Raw genomic sequence first — 22549 nt, forward strand, 5'->3', positions numbered from 1 at the left:
TAAACAACAAGGTCTTGCTGTATAGCATAAGGAACTATATTCAATATCCTCTGATAAACCATAATGGGACAGAATATTTTAAAAAGATTGTACCACAGAAACTAACACAACAGTAACATCTCTGGTGGTCCAGTGGTTAAGAATCCACCTTCCAATGCAGGGGACTCGGGTTCGATCCCTGGTTGGGGAACTCAGGTTCCACATGCCGCAGGGCAACTAAGCCCACTTGCCACAACTAGACATTACAGAAGCCTGATCCCTACAATGAAGACCCAGCACAGCCAAAAACAGAAGCAAAACAAACCAAAAAAAGAAAAAACACAACATTGTAAATCAACTATGGTGGTTGGTGGTTTAGTCATAAAGTCGTGTCCAACTCTTTGCAACCCCACGGACTGTGGCCCTCCAGGCTCCTCTATCCATGGGATTTCCCAGCCAAGAATACCGGAGTGGGTTGCCATTTCCTTCTCCAGGGGATCTTCCTGACCCAGGGATCAAACTCGGGTCTCCGGCATTGAAGGCAGATTCTTTACCAACTGAGCCACCATGGAAGCCGAAAATCAACTACATGTCAATTTTTTTTTAAATGATGGCAGGATTTCTCTAGCGGTCCAATGGTTAGGGCTCTGCATTTCCACTGCAGGGGATGCAGGTTCGTTCCATGGTCAGGGATCTAGGAACCCTCACACTGCACAGCATGGCCAAAAAAGAAAGAAAAAAATAAGATGGGCTTATTTCTGCAGGATGGGTATCTCCACCTCCACCCTGGAAAGTTGATTCTGGAATGAAAATATTCACTTAAATTCACTTTCCCAGTTTACTCATCACTCAAGACTTGTGACTTGTGACCCAATCTGCTTCTAAAGTTCTGGGAATGGAAATCTGATCCGTGACTGCGAGGCTGCCTATAAGGACACAGATGGGAGCCAAGTCCCGGTGTGGTGTCCCTAACAAGCAGGAGTGAAGTGCCAACTCTGCTCCTCCATTGGAAGCCTGGCTCATCCCTGTGGTTGCTAAAGCAGTGCTGGCAACCCCAGGTTTATCCTAGAGCATCAGATGAGCTCCTCTATGCTCCCCCAAGGGCAAGCCCTAGCAGTGAGAGGGCAGAGTTAGAGGAAGGAAACATCCCCAACCTCACAGTTCAGCAAGTTCCCGGGACCACTGCCAGGACCAGCTGGTCTCCCAGGGATGCACAAACAGAGAAAGAAAGGAAGCAGCATCAAGCCGGCCGGTGCCTGCCCCAAACCAAGAAGCACGTTTAAAACCTCCCTCTATGGATAAACAGGGGCTTCCCAGATAGCACTAGAGGTAAAGAACCCACCTGCCAATGAACGAATCCACCTGCCAATGCAGGAGACACAAGAGATGCGGGTTCAATCTTTGGGTCGGGAAGATCTCATGGAGAAGGAAATGGCAACCCACTCCAGGATTCTTGCTTAGAGAATTCCATGGACAGAGGAGCCTGGTGGGCTACAGTCCATCAGGTCGCAGAGAGTCGGACACGACTGAGCGACTGAGCACATGGATAAACAAGATCCTTCAGTATAGCACAGAGAACTATATTCAATACCCAGTGATAAACCATAATAGAAGAGAATATGAAAAAAAAATGTCTGTGTATGTATTGAATATGTATGTCGTGGATATAACTGAATCACTTTGCCGTACAGCAGAAATCAACACAACATTGTAAATCAACTATACGTCAATAAAATAAAAAACAAAAACCTCACTCTACACTAAACGAGAGGTGAATCTCACCTCAATTTAAAACAAAAACAAAACCACTTTAAAAGGAGATCTGGTCTAAAATTCATAGACTTTTTTTTTTTAATCTTATGGCGGCACAGAACAGCAGATGGGATCTTAGTTCCCTGACCAGGGATCAAACCAGGGAAGTCCCATAAAATTCACAGACTGTTTTAAAGAAGTAAGTGTTATTATTTTCATGGGTACAGAGTTACTTACTGAAACTAAGTTGACCAACTTTTCCATAGCAAGACTCACCCTTGTAGAGGCGATGGATGAGAAGGAGGTCGGGGCAGGTCAGTAACTTTCACATCTCTGTTATCTACTCATTTTACTTGTACTTCCTGGGCTGGGCGCAGGATGAGCTGTAAACACTATAGCAGGAAAAACAACTGTAAACAAATGCTTCTCCCTGGGATATCCGGCTGAAATGCCCTAGGGGTGCAGAGGGAGGAATCCTGAGGGGGTGGGGAGGACAGCAGCAGGGCTCCCCCAGGAGAGGAGGTGACATTTAAGGTTACTTTACATCAGGGAAAGGGGAAAGAATCCCAGGGAGAGGGTATGGCATGTACAAAAGCATGGGGACATGAAAGTCCCATGTCACATGGAAGAAGAATCCGGTGATACTCCCAGGGTAGCTTGTGTTTTTTTTTTTCTGCCACACCTCAAAGCATGTGGAAGGGCTTCCTAGGTGGCTCAAGTGGTAAAGAACCCACCTGCCAAAGCAGGAGGCACAGGAGACGTGGCTTTGATCCCTGGGTCAGGAAGATCCCCTGGAGGGAGAAATGGCAACCCACTCCAGTATTCTTGCCTGGGAAATCCCGTGGAGTGGGCTACAGTCCATGGGGTCACAAAAGAGTTGGACACAACTGAGCACACACACGCACCGCATGTGTGATCTTAGTTCCCCCACCAGAAATTGAGCCTCATGTTCCCTGCAATGGGAGCATGGGGTCTTAACCACTGGACTGCCAGGGAAGCCCGGGTGGATTTGGGCTCACATTCAGCTGGGCACCTTAGGATGGGAATTCTGCAGACTCAGGGTTGAGGGTGTGAGGCCTCTGCCAGACCTTCCAACACTGCTCCCAGGACAACTGAATTTAATGGATTAAACACTGTCCAGGATTCACCTGCATCTCCTCAACCAGCCCCACGTCATGGTGGACACTTCCCAGCAGGCCCCTGTGGCTTCTGGAATCCTCTGTGAGGATGAGAACATTTTCGAGCTGTGGGGACACACATTCAGAGTGAACCAGGAGCTGGTCCCCTGAGAGTCACTTTGATGGACAGATGCCCAGCCCCCACCCCCCTCAGGGACATTCTGAGCTTCATCCCACTTAGTCTCCCTGGGGTCCCCTCAGGGTCTGGCCCCACATCCCCACCTGGGTAACAGCTCCTTAGTACCCCATTATCCTTCTTCTCCCTGCTCACCTCTCTGCCCCACCTGTGAACACCTCTCACACCAACTGGCCCAACCCAGGGCATTCTCACAGGCCCTACTTTGAGGAAAAGCAAAGGTAAACATGTATGGATGTGAGAGTTAGACTATAAAGAAAGCTGAGCACTGAAGAATTGATGCTTTTGAACTGTGGTGTTGGAGAAGACTCTTGAGAGTCCCTTGGACTTCAAGGAGATCCAACTAGTCCGCTCTAAAGGAAATCAGTCCTGAATATTCATTGGAAGGACTGATGCTAAAGCTGAAACTCCAATACTTTGGCTACCTGATGCGAAGAACTGACTCATTTGAAAAGACCCTGATGCTGGGAAGGATTGAAGGCAGGAGGAGAAGGGGATGACAGAGGATGAGATGGTTGGATGGCGTCATGGACTCAACGGACATGAGTTTGAGTAAACTCCAAGAGTTGGTGATGGACAGGGAGGCCTGGCATGCTGCAGTCCATGGGGTCACAAAGAGTCAGACATGACTGAGCGAATGAACTGAACTGAACTGAAAGGCAAACATAAATTTCCCCCTTAGTTCTTTTTTTTCTTTCTTTCTTTCTTTTTTTTCAGCTGTGCCAGGTCTTAGTTGTGGCATGTGGGATCTAGTTCCCTGACCGGGGATCGAATCCAAGACTACATGCATTGGGATCACGGAGTCTTAACCACCGGACCACCAGGGAAGTTCCTCCCTTTTGGTTCTTTCTGGATCACAAAGGTGGTATAAATTCAAACTCAAAACTCACATGAAGGCAGGCCTGTGGACACAAGTTTTCAAAGGAGCTCTTTTCCTCTTCCTCCTTGAGTTCAGATGAACAGATAAGCTTCGTCCCCTGATTTTACTGGCAGTTATGTTAAAATCCGGGCTTCCCAGGTGGCTCTAGTGGTAAAGAATCCGCCTGCCAATGCAGGAGATGTAAAAGGTGCAGGTTCGATCCCTGTGTTGGGAAGATCCCTTGGAGAAGGGCACGGCAACCCATTCCGTATTTTTGCCTGGAGAATCCCATGGACGGAGGAGCCTGGAGGTCTGCAATCCATAAGGTCACAAAGAGTTGGACATGACTGAATTGACTCAACACACACGCATATGTTAAAATCTACCTTCACAGAGGCTCTGGGCCCTAGAGGGTCCCCTGCACCCTTATTTCTTCAACCTCCTCATGTCAAACATTCTGACTATAAAGTTTGGCCAAGTATTGAAGGGTAGCCATGATTCCTTCTTGATAGACCCCTGGAGATTTCTCAACATTTTATGGAAAACAATATGGCAGTTCCTCAAAGAATTAAAAATAGAACTGTATGATCCATCAATTTTACTTCTGTGGAATGCCCCAGAGAACTGAAAGTTGTCTGCATCTTAAATAGGCATTTATTTATACACCCACATTCAGAACAGTTTCATTCACAAAAGCCAAAAGGTAGAAGCAACTCAAGTAACCATCAGTGCATAAACGGGTAAACAGAATATGGTACCTACAAACAAAGGACTATCATTTAGCTTTCAAAAGGAAGGACCAACAAAAACAGCCAACCCTGAGGACATGATGCTGAGTGAAATACACCAGTCGGAAAAAGACAAATGCTGCACCATTTCATGTATACAAAGTACATGTGCTGTGCTGTGTTCAGTTGCTCAGTTGTGTCTGACTCCTTGCGACCCCATGGACTGTAGCCCGCCAGGCTCCTCTGTCCATGGGGATTCTCCAGACAAGAATAATGGAGTGGGTTGCCATGCCCTCATCCAGGGGATCATCCCAATCCAGGGATCAAACCCATGTCTCCTGCATTGCAGGTGGATTCTTTACCATCACAGCCACCAAGGAAGTCCATGAATACTGGACTGGGTAGCTTCTCCCTTCTCCAGAGGATCTTCCCGACACAGAAATTGAAATGCAGTGTCCTATACTGCAAGTGGATTCTTTATCAGCTGAGCTACCAGGGAAGTCCATACAAAGTACTTAAGAATAGTCAACTTCATAGGCAAAAAGTAGAATAGTGGTTACCAGAGGCTCTGGGGGTGAATGGAGAGTTAGTGTTTAGTGGGGACAAAATTTCTGTTTTGGCAGGACTTCCCTGGTTGTCCAGCGGCTGGGATTTTGTGCCCCCAATACAGGGGACCCAGGTGCAATCCCCAGTTGGGGAACTGGATTCCACATGGGGCAATTAAGAGTTCCCATGCCACAGCTCAACATCCTGCATGCCGCAACTAAGATTCAGCACAGCCAAATAAATAAATAAATACATAAAATATTTTGAGGGCTTCCCTGGTGGTACTGGTGGTATGGGCTTCCCTGGTGGCTCAGCTGGTAAAGAATTCGCCTGCAGGGCAGGAGACCTGGGTTCTCCCTGGGTTGGGAAGATCCCCTGGAGAAGGGAAAGGCTACCCACTCCAGTATTCTGGCCTGGGGAATTCCATGGACTGTATAGTCCATGGGGGTCACAAAGAGTCAGACAAGACTTAGTGACTTTCACTTTCCCTGGTGGTCCAGTGGTTAGAATCCACCTGTCAATGCAGGGGACATGGATTCAATCCCTGGTCTTGGAAGTTCTCACATGCCATGAAGCAACTAAGCCTGTGAGCCACAGCTACTGAAGCCCAAGTGCCTAATAGCCTGTGCTCTGCAACAAGAGAAACTACTGCAATGAGAAGCCCACATACTGCAATGAAGAGTAGCCACCGTACCTCACCGCAGCTAGAGAAAGCCCGTGCACAGCAATGAAGATCCAGTGCAGTCAAAAATAAATAAATATTGTCTCGCATATAGGGTTATCATTACCATCTTTCAAATTCCAGATGCGTAGAACAGTCTTATGGACTCTGAGGGAGAAGGTGAGGGTGGCACGTTCTGAGAGAATAGCACTGAAACATGTATATTATCATATGTGAAACAGAACACCATTCCAGGTTCGATGCATGAGACAAATGTTCAGGGCTGGGGCAATGGGATGACCCAGAGGGATGGGATGTGGAGGGAGGTGGGAGGGGGGCCCAGGACAGGGAACACATGTAAACCCATGGCTGATTGATGTCAATGTAAGGCAAAAACCACTACAATATTGTAAAGTAATTAGCTCCCAACTAAAATAAATAAATTTATTAATAAATAAATAAATAGGGACTTCCCTGGTGGTCCAGTGGCTAAGACTCCTGGCTCCCAAAGCAGGGGGACCGGGTTCAATCCCTGGTCAGGGAACTAGATCCCACATGCTGCAACTAAAGGTCCCACATGTTGCAACTAAGACCCAGTGCAGTCAAATAAGTTCATATTTTAAAAGTCTAAATAAATAAATAAAGTAAAAATGTGAGATAGTAAAAGTATTTTTTAAAAAGACCATACAAAAATATAAATATTTTTTAAAAGGGTATATTAAAATCTTTTTAAATAAATGAATCAGAGAATAACTGATTTTGTGTTTTAAAGGTTCTCCTTTGTGTTTCATCTTGATGTGGAGGAGTTTTGCAGCAAGGGGTGCTTTTCAGGATCTCAAATCAGTTGTATTTCCAGAAACACAGGCTCTGGGACCAAAGTGTGAAGGGCCTGCAAGATCCCTCCGCATCCTCATCAGCATCCCCTTCACAGTCTTGTAAATGCTGTCAGGGAGCCTGCTTCTCCCTGAGTGTGTGGTTCAGCCATGTCTGCACTGCTACAGACTCATGGGGCTTGAATTAGTGAAGTTCTAGGATGTATTCAGAGTGTAGGCTGCTGCAAGACAATCCCCAGACTAGGGGTGTGGGTGGGGTAAAACCAGATCCTGAAGTCCATGTCTGTGCACACAGCCTGTCTGGCCTGGTGCTGACCTGGCATCTCCCCTCCCTTTCTGACAAGGCTCCAGCCACCCAGACCTCCTTCTTCCAGTTTCTCACAAATCCAAGCTCACTCCCACCTCAGGGCCTTTGCACCTGCTGTGTCGCTGGTGGGGACACTCTCCCCAGGCTCTTACACATCTAGCTCCTTTGCATCCTCCACATCTAGCCTAATATCACTTCTGCAGACAGGCGTTCCCTGACCATTCTCTCTGAAATGAATGTTAGATACTTAAAACAATTTACCATCACAGCACCCCACTTACATCCTTCATGGAGTGGGACATGAGGTAATAATAACTTCACAGACCATTCGTTCCTTTGTTTATTGACAGTCACCTCTGCTGGAATTTGAGCTCCATGATGGGCAGGGTCCACTTCTTTTTCTTTACTTGAGTTCCTAGTGCCCAGATCAGAAGGAATTCAGGTAGAAGTTGTGTAAAAAAAAAATCACAATGACTCCATTAAGCCCTGAACCGATCTTAGACCTAGAAAACAACCTGTGGGTGACAATGTCCTTCTTTTTATTTATTTATTTTTGGCTGCACTGGGTCTTCGTTGCTGTATGCGGGCTTTCTCTAGTGGTAGGGAGCGGTGACTACTCTTCGTTGCGGTGCTCGGGTTGCGGTGCTCAGGTTTCTCATTGCAGTGGCTTCTCTGGTTGCAAAGCACAGGCTCTAGGAACTGTGGGCTCAGTAATAGTGGCTCCCAGGCTCTAGTCACAGGCTCAGTAGTTGTAGCGCACAGGCTTAGTTGCTCTGCGGCATGTGGGATCTTCCCAGATCAGGGATTGAACCTGTATCTCCTGCATGGACAGACAGACTCTTCACCACTGAGCCACCTGTGAGAGACAGTATGTGGGGGGAAGATTCTGAACAACTTAGTGAAGTAAGCACTATAAGCATCTTTTTATAAAAGAGGAAAGTCAGGTAACTCAACCCACGTTATACAGCCCATTAAGTAGCATAACACATAGTGATGTGCTCAGCTGTTATTAACTTTGATGGTCATGGCCATGGCAGCCAAAGTCCTTCTGGTAAGAACCCAGTCTGTCTTCCTTCCCTACCCCTGCGTTCCTCCCCCTTCGCTGGTAACAGATTTACCAGTCAGCACGAAGAGGAATGATCAGTGGGAAGGTGGCTTACAGGTCAGGGAGAAAGAATGGGGATGCATTCTGCTGAAAGTCCCTAAACCAGTCCTGAGAGGGCTGGAACATGGACTCTGGAGCTCAACTACCCTGGTTCAAAGTCTCTGCGTCTCCGTCTCCTCCTCTGTAAAATGGGGACAAGAATAGCAGGATCTGGGGACAGTTGAATGAGTTCACACAGGTACAGGTGCTCTATAAAGGTTAGCTAGGGGACTTCCCTGGAGGTCCAGTGGTGAAGACTCTGTACTCCCAATGCAGGGGGCCTAGGTTCGACCCGTGGTCAGGGAACTAGATCCCACATGCCACAGCTGAGACTTTGCATGCCACAACTAAATATCCCACATGCCACAACTAAGACCTGGGATAGCCAAATAAATTTTTTAAATACATATTTAAAAAAAATAAAGGTTAGCTAGGATCCTGGGTCGCTTTTTTAGAACTGCCACCTCCCCTTGACCTGGGCCCAGGGCAGCAGCCCAGCTCAGCCCCTGCTTAGACTGTGAGACTGCCAGGCTTACAACCAGAGCCAGCTCCCTGGGAGGACTGCAAACATGGGATAATTTCCAGGAGCTAATGAATCCTTCAAACCCTGGAATTGCTGGCACATCACCCCTTCGGCCCTGTGAAGCATGCCTTGGTTCCACCTCCCTGGGCAAGTAGGCCCAGGAAGGACAAAAGCCCATTGAGAAGTGACCATCAGAGCCTGAAGGATAATCCAAGGATACACAGGCACCTGTGCCCCCCTGCACATCTGCAGGGACCTGCTGAGACTCCCAGCCCTGCTCCCATATCCCCCATCTACCAACACCCTGAGGTCCCACAGGAAGCCAGAGAGAGCAGTTTTCCCCTCGATTTTGTCAATTACAACTGAACTGAAACTGCCCCGAGATAAAGAGCTCTTCTCTCAGCTTCTCCAAGGGGAGTTCTCAACGCATTTCTCCCCGTTTGCTTACACGGGAGAAGGATTTCTCAAAACGGTGATGGGGGTCCCCACTGGGCTCTGACATTTGTGGTCATCAGTGTTGATGTTGAGATGAGTCAAGCTCTAGGTCATCTACATTGGGTTCACACTTTTTTTTGGCCATGTCACGCAGTTTGTGGGAGTTTAGTTCCCCGACTTAGTTCATTACCTATTAATCGTCAGGTCTCCAAGAGACTGAAGCCCCAGGCGTGCAGGACCCTCTAAAGTTTAGCCCCTAAAGATGTCCTCTGCTATGCTCAGCTCTGCAACAGAGTAGGGGGCAAATCAGTATTAGTTGCATGAACGAATGAATGAATAGTGTCTGCCTTGTCTCTCCTTCCTGCTCAGCCCAACTCTTCAGTGATTGGAAGTTGCTTTGTGTTTAGACACTGTTGCCTCTCCCTGGGATGGCTGCATCCATGTTGATGCTCCTGGCCCAGCATCCCTCAGAGGTCAGCACAGTCAGCCTCAGGTACCCGGTTGAGGAGAACAAGGGCCTCTTCCCAGTTCAGAGCCCCACCCTGTGGACAAGAACCCAGACCCCTCTTCTCAAAGTCTCTCACCTAACAGCCTTGGCAACTGCCAGCCGCCCCCACCAATCAATGTAGCTTAAATCCTTATGGGTTTATAGTCTTACTCGTGGTTCAGACGGTAAAGAGTCTGCCTGCAATGCAGGAGACCCAGGTTCAATCCCTGGGTCAGGAAGATCCCCTGGAGAAGGAAATGGCAACCCACTCCAGTATTCTTGCCTGGAAAGTCCCATGGACAGAGGGGCCTGGCAGGCTACAGTCCAGGAGTTTGCAGAGTCAGACATGACTGAAGCGACTTAGCATGCACTCATGCTTGTTCACTGGCAGCTTCTCTGACCAAAGGACAATTAGCTTATGTAATCCTCACCACAACCCTGAAAGGCAAGCACTATCTTTTTTTTTTTTTTTTGGCTGCACCACTTGCCATGTGGGATCTTAGTTTCCTTACCAGGAATCGAACCTGTGTCCTCTGAAGTGGAAGCACGGAGTCTTAACCACTGGACGGCCAGGGAATTCCCAGCAGGCACTATTATTGTCCATCTCTTCTTTATAGTCGGGAAACAGATGCTCAGAGAGGTTAAGTGACTTGCTCAAGGTTCTGGCATTTGAACCCACATGGCCTGACTCCAGGGTGAGTATGGTTATCTTCTGCCCCCTCTTGGTGATAAAACATTCCCATTCTACAGGCAGGGTAGCTTGCTTAATCTCTCCTAAGCTCAGTTTGCTCAGCTGTAAAATGGGTATAAGAAGAAAACATAGCTTGATGGGAGGATTAAATGAGATAGCACTGGACCTGACTGGCATTCCAAAGAATAGCAAGGAGAGATAAGAAAGCCTTCCTCAGTGATCAATGCAAAGAAATAGAGGAAAACAATAGAACGGGAAAGACTAGAGATCTCAAGAAAATTAGAGATACCAAGGGACAATTTCATGCAAAGATGGGCACAGTAAAGGACAGAAATGGTAAGGACCTAACAGAAGTAGAAGAGATTAAGAAGAGGTGGACAGAATACACAGAAGACCTATACAAAAAAGATCTTGATGACCCAGATAATCATGATTTTGTGATCACTCACCTTGAACCAGACATCCTGGAGTGCGAAGTCAAGCGGGCCTTAGGAAGCATCACTACGAACAAAGCTAGTGGAGATGACGGAATTCCAGTTGAGCTATTTCAAATCCTAAAAGATGATGCTGTGAAAGTGCTGCACGCAATATGCCATCAAATCTGGAAAACTCAGCAGTGGCCACAGGACTGGAAAAGGTCAGTTTTCATTCCAATCCCAAAGAAAGGCAATGCCAAACAATGTTCAAACTACCACACAATTGCACTCATCTCACATGCTAGCAAAGTAACACTCAAAATTCTCCAAGTCAGGCTTTAACAGTACATGAACTGAGAACTTCCAGATGTTCAAGCTGGATTTAGAAAAGACAGAGGAACCAGAGATCAAATTGCCAACATCTGTTGGATCATAGAAAAAGCAAGTGAATTCCAGAAAAACATCTACTTCTGCTTTATTGACTATGCCAAAGCCTTTGACTGTGTGGATCACAACCAATTGGAAAATTCTTAAAGAGATGGGAATACCAGACCACGTTATCTGCCTCCTGGGAAATCTGTATGCAGGTGAGGAAGCAACAGTCAGAACTGGATATGGAACAACAGATTGGTTCCAAATTGGAAAGGAGTATGTCAAGGCTGTATATTGTCACCCTGATTATTTAAATTATATGCAGAGTACATCATGTGAAATGCCAGGCTGGATGAAGCACAAACTGGAATCAAGATTGCCGGGAGAAATATCAATAATCTCAGATATGCTGATGACACCACCCTTATGGCAGAAAGAGAAGAGGAACTAAAGAGCCTCTTCATGAAAGTGAAAGAAGGGAGTGATAAAGCTGGCTTAAAACTCAACATTCAAAAAACTAAGATCATGGCATCCGGTCCCATCACTTCATGGCAAATAGATGGGAAACAATGGAATTTACTGGGCTCCAAAATCACTGCAGATGGTGACTGCAGCCATGAAATTAAAAGATGCTTGTTCCTTGGAAGAAAAGCTATGACCAACCTAGACAGCATATTAAAAAGCAGAGACATTACTTTGTCAACAAAGGTCCGTCTAGTCAAAGCTATGGTTTTTCCAGTAGCCATATATGGATGTGAGAGTTGGACTATAAAGGAAGCTGAGGGCTGAAGAATTGATGCTTTGAGCTATGGTGTTGGAGAAGACTCTTGAGAGTCCCTTGGACTGCAAGGAGATCAAACCGGTCAATCCAAAAGGAAATCAGTCCTGAATATTCATTGGAAGGACTGATGCTGAAGCTGAAACTCCAATACTTTGGCCCACCTGATGCAAAGAGCTGACTCATTTGAAAAGACCCTGATGCTGGGAAAGATTGAAGGCAGGAGGAGAACGGTATGACAGAGGATGAGATGGCTGGATGGCATCATCAACTCGATGGACATGAGTTTGAGCAAGCTCCGGGAATTGGTGATGGACAGGGAAGCCTGGCATGCTGCAGTTCATGGGGTCGCAAAGAATCACGACACGACTGAGCAACTGAACTGAACTGAACTGAACTGGTGTAAATGATCTTGCCATTGTCGCACTCAGGACTCTGTGACTGCAAGGCGAAGTCCTCAGCCTGGCCACTCGGGTGGAAGAATACCCACGTCCCAGCCTTGATGGGAAGATGAAGTGAAACACTACTCCACTATCCCTCAACCACCATTCTTAATTCCAAAATACCCTGAAAATCGGAGGCTAACTCCCTTGGCAGCAGAACCTGACCTGGATCTGGATCTGCCTCATTTGGTGGCAGATTCTGACCTTGCTGGAACATGAGGCTATTTACACAATGTTTTTTTTTTCTTTTTTTAGTAAACTTTATTAAAGTATAATTTAAAATAAAATGTACATATCTAAAGTGTATATTTTGATGAGATTTAATCAAAGCATGTACCAATATAATCACCATACATTCACAACAGAGAGCATTTCAGTCATCTCAGTTGTTTTAATATTTATTTATTTGACTGTGCCGGATCTTAGTTGTGGCATGTGGGATCCTTAGTTGGGGAACATGAGATCTAGTTCCCTGACCAGGAATCGAACCTGGGCCCCCTGTATTGGGAGCATGGAGTCTTAGCCACTGGATCTCTGGGGAAGTCCCTCCGCCATCTTAAAAAGTTCCATTTACACAGTGTTTTTTAATCCCACACAGTGTGGCTATTCAGAACTGTTATGTTCCTGCTGATGGACTGCTGCCCTGGGCCTGGAGTGTCATCTAGCATGCAGTGTATGGACTGTCTGATGTCTCTAAAATCATCAGAATAACTCAGACTTGTGAAACACACCCGAGGTTTTAGATAAGGAGTTGTGTTTATAGCATCCTCTGCACAAGGCTGGCATATAGCTGGTGATTAGCAAATAACCCTCCTCTCTTCTTCATGTCCTTAACCCCTCTTTCCAGCCCACTCTGCTCTTCTAAATCAGAAACAGGAGTTCTTGTGCATTTCAATGGATGCAAATAGATAGTGGTGCAAATTCTGGTAAAAACTACTGTGTTTTCAGTGCTGATCATGGGTAGAGCTCTAAGCCCATCATGTGTCCTACCTCTGACCATGCAACTGGGTGGTTAAGCACATCCTCTTTGTTCAGATTCCAGCTCTGTCAGTTACTAGCAAGGCATGCTGGTGACCGCTCTACCCCATGACACAGTAAATGGGGATACAAATCATAGCGCCAACCAAAAGGGTCCCAGAAAGACTCAGAACGATGTCTGGCACATAATAAGTGTTAGCAGAATTATTATTATTATCATTATTATTTTAATATTTATTTATCTGACCATGTCGTGCCTCAGTTTCTGCACTCGGCATCTTTGCTGCAGCACATAGGGTTCTCTAGTTGTGGCACAGGCTCAGTTGTTACAGTATGTGGGATCTTAGTTTCCAGACCAGAGATTGAACCTGAGTCTCCTGCGTTGGAAGGCAGATTTTCAACCACTGGACTACCAGGGAAACCCCCAGAATTATTGTGAACCCTCACTCTGAAGTATGTCCCTTAACTAGCCTTGTTAAATAGGTGGGGTGACATGGGGAGATTAAGTAACTTGGCAGTTGGGCAACACAGCTCTATGCTCTACTACCTCTCAGAATTCGGGACAAACGGAAGAGTGGGAGAGGGGGAGGAGTGAAGAAAAAGGGCATTATCCACCCCGGCAGTGCCTGCCCAGCCGGACAGACCGTCCAGTCAACTTCCAAGTTTTATTTCAAACAAATCAGGAACACAAGTCTGGGCCTCCCAGAACTGACCTTTTACTTAAGGTGCTTTCCTTCTAAGAAACCGTCAGGAAAACATGGGGGTAGGGACAAAGCTCACAAAACATTTGAAAAAACAGTTTCCAGCCTGGTGGACAATGAGGAAAGAGACTCACTGGCAGTGGTTTATTCTTGCCAGAGCCAGAACAACACAGCCTTTCATCAGCAAAGAAGGCTTGGCTTTGCAGAGCCTCATTAGGACTGTAACCGGAAACCCGACTCAGGCTGGGTGTAGTAAAGAGAAAGGAAAGGAGGGAGAGAGGCCTGCTGGGCGTGTGTCCTTTGCCCTTAATCTGATCACCTGCCCCTGTTTCCCTCCAGCCACCAGGCAGGCACAGGCCTTTCAGCATTTGTGGGGATTTGGGGCCTCCAGTGTTCTTGCCTGGAGAATCCCATGGAGAGAAAAATCTGGAAGGCTATAGTCCACGGGGTTGCACAGAGTCAGATACGACTGAAGCGACTTAGCATGCACGCACGGGGCCTATCCCAGCCTTAGGCTCTGCAAAACTGAAATGTTCCTTACAATTTCCTGCAAAGAAATGAAATCCCAGCCACAGCGACTGAGTCCGTGTGCTGCAACTACTGAAGCCCTTGCGCCTAGAGCCTGTGCTCTGCAACAAGAGAAGCCATGGCAATAAGAAGCCCTCGCACTGCATCTAGAGAAAAGCCTGCGCAACAACGAAGACCCAGCACCGCCATACATAAGTAAATAAATAAAAATGAAATCCCAGCCCCTGGAGGGTAGGGTGAATGGTGGAATGTTTTTCTAATGCTATCCCTTTTGCAGAAAAACAAGGATTAAAGAAGCAATTAGGGGTTTGACAGTCAGAGGAAGAAAACAAAAAGAAACTGGTTCATAAGTCAGCAGGAAGGTTCAGGCCCTTTAAAACCAAAACCTCAGGTTTGGTTACCAAAAACCCAAACAAGCCTCTCCTCCAGACCCCGCCAAGTCTGGAAGTAGTTCACATCTGAAATTCAGCAGTGTCTAAGTGGATCTCTCAGTGTAACCATCTGTTTGCCCTTTCTCATTTCTAAACTTGATATGATGGTCACATATGCATATATGTAGCCTGCCTTACTTTGTTTTTCTTTTTGATTAATATTATTCAGATATAATTTACATACAATAAAATGCACCCATTTTAAGTGTAATTGACTTTTTACAAGTGTATATACCCTGACCAGAATACGGAACATTTTCATCACCCCAAGAAGTTCCTCTGGCCTCTTTGTCATTAATCCCCTTCCCAGCCCCTGGTTCAGCCCTAGCCCCAGGCATGTACTGATCTGTTCTCTGTCACTAAAGGTTAATTTTGTTTTTTTCTACAATTTCTCATAAATATAGAATCTTGTGGCCTCCCCTGGTGGCTCAGAGGGTAAAGAATCTGCCTGCAATGCAGGAGACTCAGGTTTGATCCCTGGGTCGGGAAGATCTCCTGGAGAAGGGAATGGCTACCCACTCTGCTATTCTTGCCTGGAAAACTCCATGGACAGAGGAGCCTGGTGGGCTACAGTCCATGGGGTTGCAAAGAGTCAGACACGACTGAGAGACTAATGTTTTTACACTTTTCATAGAATCATGTACTCCTTTATGTCTGGTTCCTTTATTGTTGTTGGGGTTTTCTGATGCTATTGTAAGTAATTTTTTTAAAATTTCATATTCGGATTATTTGTAGCTAGCAAAAGAAGTATTTCTTTTTTGTGTATATTTATCTTGTCTCCTTTGATCTTGCTAAATTTACTGATTAGTTCTAGCCGTTGTTATATAGATCCTTTAGGATTTCCCAGTAAACTATTACATCATCTATGACTAAAGACAGTTATACGTCTTCCTTTTCCATCTTTATGGCTTTTCTTTCTTTTTCTTGTCTTACTGCACTGTGAACTCAGGTACCACTTTGAATAAATGGTAAGAGTAAGTATCTTTCCTTGTTGCCCATCTTAGGGAGACAGGCATGCAGATTTATGCCAAAAATTATAATGTCAGCTGTAGGTTTATTGTGACACCTTTCATTCCTTGCTCCAGTTTGCTAACAACTTTTTTCAGGAATGGGTATTCTGTGTTATCAAATGTCTTTTCTTTTTTCTAAATTTTTGGCCACACCCGGAGGCATGTGGGGCCTTAGTTCTCCAAGCAGTGATTGAACCCATACCCTCTGCATTGGAAAGCAGGGTCTTAATCACCAGACTGCCAGGGAAGTCCCTCAAGTGCTTTTTCTGAACAGAGTCAATGCTCAATAAAAATGTATTGAAAAAATGAACCAGATAGCTTCCTTTCCTTGACATGGGGATCAAACGATGTATGCATACATGCATTTCAACATTGCTCTCTGAAAATGTCCCAGTCTTCACTCCCACCAACACATACACCAGGGAATGAATGCTGGTGTGTTGTTGTTCAGTCATGTCCTACTCTTTGCAACCCCATGGACTGTAGCACCCCAGGCTCCCCTGTCCTTCACTATTCCCCGGAGTCCACTCAAATTCATGTCCACTGAGTCAGGGATGCTGTCTAACCATCTCATCCTCTGCTGCCCCCTTCTCCTTTTGCCTTCATCTATCCCAGCATCAAAGTCTTTTCCAATGAGTCAGCTCTTTGCATCAGGCCAAAGTATTAGAACTTCAGCTTCAGCATCAGTCCTTCCAATGAATATTCAGGGTTGATTTCCTTTAGGATTGAGTGGTTTGATCTTGCAGTCCAAGGGACTCTTAAGAGTCTTCTCCAGTACCACAATTGGAAAGAATCAACTCTTCAGTGCTCCCCCTTCTTTTTGATCCAACTCTCACATCTATACATGACTACTGGAAAAACCATAGCTTTGACTATATGTACCGTTGTCAGCAAAGTGAGGTCTCTGCTTTTTAATATGCTGTCTAGGCTGAGCAGTGAAGACCAGGAGAAAGAAGCACTCCATGGGGTGACTTCACAGAGGTGATTTCTGAGCTGATTTCAGAGAAGGTCCAGAAGGAGTCTGGCCAGTTGAGGAAGAGGACATCGTAAGCAAAAGCATGTTCCAAGTCAGGGAGGCATGAAAGGTTGTTGCATCATCCACTAACTAGCTGAGTGACCTTGGGCAAATCTACCCGGCTTATCCATAAAAGGGAAGGAAAACGAGGGCTGCCAAAGTATCCAATGAGATGAATACAGAAAGACCTTGGAAAAACTCTAACATGAAGGCAGCATTACTGTTAACAAGGGGATGGGGAAGCCTGCTTATGTGTTGCTAGTGGTCAAGAATCTGCCTCCAATGCAGGAGTCATAAGAGACGTGAATTTGATTCCTGGGCCGGGAAGATCCCCTGGAGAAGGGCATGGCAATCCATTCCAGTATTCTTGCCTGGAGCATTCCTTGGACAGAAGAGCCTGGTGGGCTACAGGCCATAGGATCACAAACAGTCAAACACGACTAAAGCAACTTGGCACACCCACACACTTATGTGTCCAGCACAGACTAGACTGACAGTGCTTAGGGAAAAAGGAGGAGGCAGGATGCTGCTGTAGGTGAGAAGCCTGGGTTCCAGCCTCAGACACCTGTGTGAGAAAGCAGCCAAGATGGAGGGTTGTGCTCCAAGAGTGCATATCCTTGGGTTTAGAATCTCACCAGGATGGGAACAGCTTCCTCCTGGTTAACATGACTGCATTACTCTCTCCTGTTTTCTACTCATGCCTCATAAACCATCTTCAGTTAAAACAAACACTGACTTTCTGAGCAACTGAATCAAGGGATTTGAGAGATCCAGGAAGCAGGAAGAAACAGCTTTCTTTTTTTCCTGGCTGCCTCATTTCCTTCTTCCCTTATTTCTCTCCATATATGGAGCACTGATGTGACTTTTCTGGCTCCTACGGGGAGTAATGGCTTTAATATACAGTAGTCACTGTATTTGTATTTTGGATGACTGCTCTTCAGACTTGTTTTTAAAAGAGTCCCAGCAATCAAATACCCAGCTCCTGTGTTTGCACACAATTCCCCTTCTGCCTAAGCTCTGTGTTTACACACAGGACAGCTAGCAGCCTGGTCTGGTTGAGCTATTGCTTTTAGCAGCCCTGGGAGATTGAAAACAAAGTGTTGGTATAGTCTGTACCTAGTGTCTCTGGAGGGGGATGAGAGTGGAGGGCAACCAACTAAAGGGATGAAAGGGTGGCTTGAGACAGGTGGAAGATTTTTGCTGCAAGAGACAGGAAGACTTGAAACCAACAGCCGCAGTGGAACGAACACAGAGAGGGGGATGACTCTGGGAGAATTCCAAGGACATAAGTGCCTGGTGGGCTGAGGAGAGAGAGAAAGAGAGAGAGGAGTCGAAAGTAATAGGAAAGTTATTGGTGTTGGTGGCTGTGCAGATGGTGGCATCATCTTCTTCCAGGAGAGGAAATACAAGAGGCAGACAGGCTTGGGGGAGGGTAAAATTGAAGTGACCAGTCGTATTCAGGACATTCATTCATTATTTTCTTGGGCATATACTTTGGTATCTGCCAAGGGGCACACCTTCTCAGGGAAAACCCTGAACGAAAGGAACAAACTCCCTGCAGTCCTGAAGCTTACACTCCAGGGGCGGAAGGACAATTTACACAAATAAAACAACAAAAAAACTGCAGAAGCCTATGTGAGGAAATTAGATAGAATCACGTGGTAGAATGTACAGCAACGGGGGCAAGGGAAGACCTGCGTGCTCGTGGAGACTTGGAGTTAAGTTGCCAGGTTAAGCTTGACGATGACCCAAGGACACACAAGTAGAGAAACAGCTCGGATACAGAAATTTGGAGCTCAGACGTCTGGGCTGGAGATGACCAGAAAAGAGACCAAACAGCTATTTCTAGAAAAATCAAAGAAACACAAAATGATACCACTGGGAGTTAAAGCTGTTTGGATCTTGTTTTTCCCCTACACTGGGTGATAAGCACAGAGCTTGAGTTGTCATACGTAATTTATATACTTTTTTACACACTTTAAGTATCACAAAGTAAACGACTATAAAAATGAATAAAGGCCAGGCGCACGGTCTCACTGCTGCTGCTGCTGCTTAGTCGCTTCAGTCGCGTCCGACAATCCCAGTTTCTAAGCCTCCCAGATCAGGGACCAGGCAGCTTTAGCCGGTTCTCACTCCAAGCGCATTGGCTCCCGCGGCTCCCACCCGTCTCGCCCTCCCGGGCTGAGCACTCGCTCCGCCCAGGTCCGCCCTCTGACCAATAGGCGCGCGGAATCCGGGCCCACACCCCCGTCGCGCACCGCCCCGAGCCCGCGCCGCCGAGTGACGTCACGACCCGGCCCCCGCACGTGACAGCCGCGCGCCTGGTTCCCGCTGGCTGCCGTGCTCGCGCTGCAGTGGCCGTTGAGGCGCCTTCAGCCACGCGGCCGAGGGCGCGAGCTGAGGGATCCGGTCGCGGGGTTGCGCGCGCATGGAGGCGGCACCGGAGGCCGCCTGAGGGCAGCCGGGAGAGCGGAGCGACTACCTCGCATCTCCGTCGAGCCGCCTCGAGCCCGCGGCACCCAGCGGCTGCGGGCCGCGGAGCCGGCGCGGCCATGGCGACGGGGACTCAGCAGAAGGAGAACACGTTGCTTCACCTCTTCGCCGGCGGGTGAGTTACCGGCTCGACCCCGCGCCCCCGCCCTTCTGCCGCGCCGCGCACCCTCGGTTCACCAGGGCCGGTTACCAGCCCTTCCCGGGCTGAAATGCGGGCTCTAAAGGAGGAAGTCCGGGCGATGGGGCAGCGGGGAGGCCCGAGGGGCGCGGGGCCTGTCCCCCTGCACACCACATCCCCCGACGGTGGTTTTACGCGGCGCCCACGCCCATCCCCATCCCCGCGGCGCCTTTTCCTTTTTCTTCTCTTAAACAATTAGTGGCTGGTCTGACGAGTGTCGCTCGGCGGTCCTGTCTGGCCATGCTGCACTTAGCGACCTCAGAGTTCTCCCCTAAGGCCTTTTCCCGAAGGCCCTAGGCGGGCTTGGAGATGCTCTGTGTGGCCCGGGAGTTCCTCAGGGTAGCGCAGGGACGAGTTCATAAGGTAGAGATGCCGGTATTGGGCATCAGCAGGGGCCTGGGAAGTGCTGGTGAACCGTGATGCTGGGTCAGCAACCGGTGGGAGGGCTGATGGGGGACCGCAGGATCAAGTGAGATCGGGAAGGTGTGTTGAAATGCTTCTCACCTGCTGGTTGGAGCGTCAGAAACAACGTAATTCTAAGATGTGCCCTGTTTTGAAAGCATCATTTGTCGGATCGTCATGGCATCTCATATGTTTCAGTGGCGGCAACGTATTTTTAGGGAGGTTAGGAAGGGAGCTGGTGTTTTTTGTTTTTCGGGAGATAGAAGTTAAAATGTTTTGTATTAGTGATTTGTTTTCTTTCAACACAGCCTTTGGGTCCTTTTGGAGTCTTCTAGATATTTGGAGTCTTGTTTAAGGACCTCACAGGCCTAGCACAGCCATTTTTAAGTGTAGGACAATTTTACATAAAGTAGCACTTATCCTATTGTTTTGATTTGAGTATTTTAGTTGCAATTTTGTGTTTTAGTTGCTACCCAGATATGTTCCTTATTACAAACAAGCATTGGTTAAGAATTTGTCTGCAAAAATACCCTTGATGAGAGTGTTCCTGAGTTTTTTGGTACTTTTTATTGTAGTTGTTTACCTAAATTTGATTGTTCTTCAGACATAGGCATGATTTCTCATTCATCTCTTTTCTGCCCTTCCCTCTCATTTTGCTTCATCTTTCCATTGAGATTTATTTTGAGAGTAACACAAGGTTTGGGGAGGGGGCCATGTTCCTAAATTAAGACAGAATATTGATTTGTCATTCTGGAGGATTTTTAACAAGTTGGCCATGTTATTAAAGTCATTTCTCAAGCTAACAGGGATTTTTTAAAAAATTATTTTATTCTCAGTGATTTTGATTTACTGTTTCTAGTGAGGTGCTTGTATTCCGAACCCAGAGAGTTTCTTGCTCTGGAGCAGCCTCTGTGAGGCTCTGCGTAATCGATTCCCCGGTCGAGTTGAATCTCCCAACTCGCCCTTCACAGTGCACTCTGGCTGCTAATTCTCCTACTGGAGCAACAGCCTCTTTCGTTGTGATGGAGGAAAACTGCATTAGCCCGCACAGCTCTGAACTGATTAAAACGGTGGAGTTTATTAGGGTGGCGCCTGGGGCCATTGTATTTAACAGGTTTCTATTCCTTCATTAGCATTTCAAGATTACTTGCTGATCTGTGAGAAAGAAAATAAGTGTTTGAAAAGGATGCTTTCAGAGTAGCTAATTGGATTTTGACTCATTCCCACTAGCCTAAAATACAGTGCTTCCAGTTCTTTTAGGGAAGAACATGAAAGGAGCTAAAATATCAAATGGGTGGGTGTATCATGCAGTTAAAATCAGGCAGTGCAGTGGTCCCACCCCGTCTATTGGAAGGCTGTGTTGCTTTGCTCAAAGTAACTAGCTTCCACTGTTAAGCTGCCCTCTTTCAAGAGAACTGCATTTACTGCTTTTAAAAAGAAGTCAGAGACCCTGCTTTTTAATGTAGACTCTGTCACATTTCTTCTATTTCTTGAATAGCTATTGGAAACTAACTTCAAACAAGTTTTAATGCTATCACTAATTGATGATACTTAGTTAATATTTTTACCAGGTCTAACAGACTTATAAATAGTTGAAAATTAATTTTAGAAAATAAAACTACACACCCAAAACAACTCATATAGTCTTTTAAATTTCCTACATTATTTTTAAAAGCAGTTTCATGGGTTCTTCGCAGAGGCAAAAATGCTCCTAAATTAACCTGTAATAGTCAGGTTTTTATTAATAGTCATCTTTTTAGTATAGCGTTGCCCTTTAAGAAAGAGGAGAACTGAAGGAGAAACCACCCACAAACCAACACCTAGAAATAAGCACTTCAGAATCAGGTCTGTGTGCATATATATATGCACCAAAGGTAATTTCATAGTTAATTTTAAAATAGGCTCCCCTTCTTTATGTGTTGCTTCCTCCTTAGAAATATGTTGAATTTTGATGGCAGCATGGTAATGAATTCTCTGAATAGACTTCTAATCAACCCTCACTGTTCCATGGTTGCAGTGAAGAATGTAAACATTACCAAGCCCAGTGGCAGGAGTTCAGTGAGGCTGTTACCGTCATTTATGACAGGGCTACCTAATTTATTCTGATTACATAATTTCTTTCTGACGTCTCATAGCTCATTTTTTTTGAAATTCATTTTATATTTGGCTCTGCTGGGCCTTCCTTGCTGCGAGTACTTTCTCTAGTTGCGGCAAGTGCTACCCACTGTATGGCCAGGGAAGTCCTCCTTGCTAATTTTTGCCATTATAAACTGGACATCTTTATGTGTACCTGTGTAGTCATCTGATTATTTCCGGAGGGTAAACTCTGATCATGGTACGTACAATTGCTGAGTCAAAACGCATAAGACTTTTGATAGCTACAAGCACCTTCTTAAGCTATCTCCTAGGGTGGGTACTTTGTGTGAGCAAACCTCATTCATTTATGTTGGTTTTTAGTGTCTCTGGCTACCCTGGTGGCTCAGACGCTAAAGAATCTGCAATTCAGGACACCTGAGTTCGATCACTGGGTCAGGAAGATCCCCTG

General features: G+C 46.4%; 1 protein-coding gene and 1 long non-coding RNA gene across 4 annotated transcripts in view; one reads left to right on the plus strand and one right to left on the minus strand.

Moving 5' to 3' along the window:
* LOC145505954 (uncharacterized) overlaps positions 1-19166 on the minus strand; it is a 28771-nt gene extending 9605 nt beyond the window's left edge. Inside the window, exons 1-7 of one of the 2 annotated variants that reach the window (XR_014053402.1) lie at positions 18961-19118; positions 18626-18776; positions 10709-10813; positions 10081-10361; positions 3936-4216; positions 2880-2975; positions 2008-2123 (exon numbers count right to left, since the gene is read on the minus strand). This is a non-coding gene — a long non-coding RNA (uncharacterized LOC145505954). Of the gene's footprint in view, positions 1-2007; positions 2124-2879; positions 2976-3935; positions 4217-10080; positions 10362-10708; positions 10814-18625; positions 18777-18960 lie in introns of both variants that reach the window. The other variant, XR_014053403.1, reaches the window with a different exon arrangement.
* A 113-nt stretch (positions 19167-19279) lies between these two features.
* SLC25A33 (solute carrier family 25 member 33) overlaps positions 19280-22549 on the plus strand; it is a 32419-nt gene continuing 29149 nt past the window's right edge. For both annotated transcript variants that reach the window (XM_081489344.1, XM_081489345.1), the window contains exon 1: positions 19280-19539. In XM_081489344.1, coding sequence (XP_081345470.1) covers positions 19484-19539 — 56 coding nt within the window. In that variant the 5' untranslated portion in view covers positions 19280-19483. The remainder of the gene's footprint in view (positions 19540-22549) is intronic.

The sequence above is a fragment of the Giraffa tippelskirchi genome, chromosome 5 (assembly GCF_054371585.1).
Source record: "Giraffa tippelskirchi isolate mGirTip1 chromosome 5, T2T-mGirTip1v1.2.pri, whole genome shotgun sequence".
NCBI classification, from domain to species: domain Eukaryota; kingdom Metazoa; phylum Chordata; class Mammalia; order Artiodactyla; family Giraffidae; genus Giraffa; species Giraffa tippelskirchi.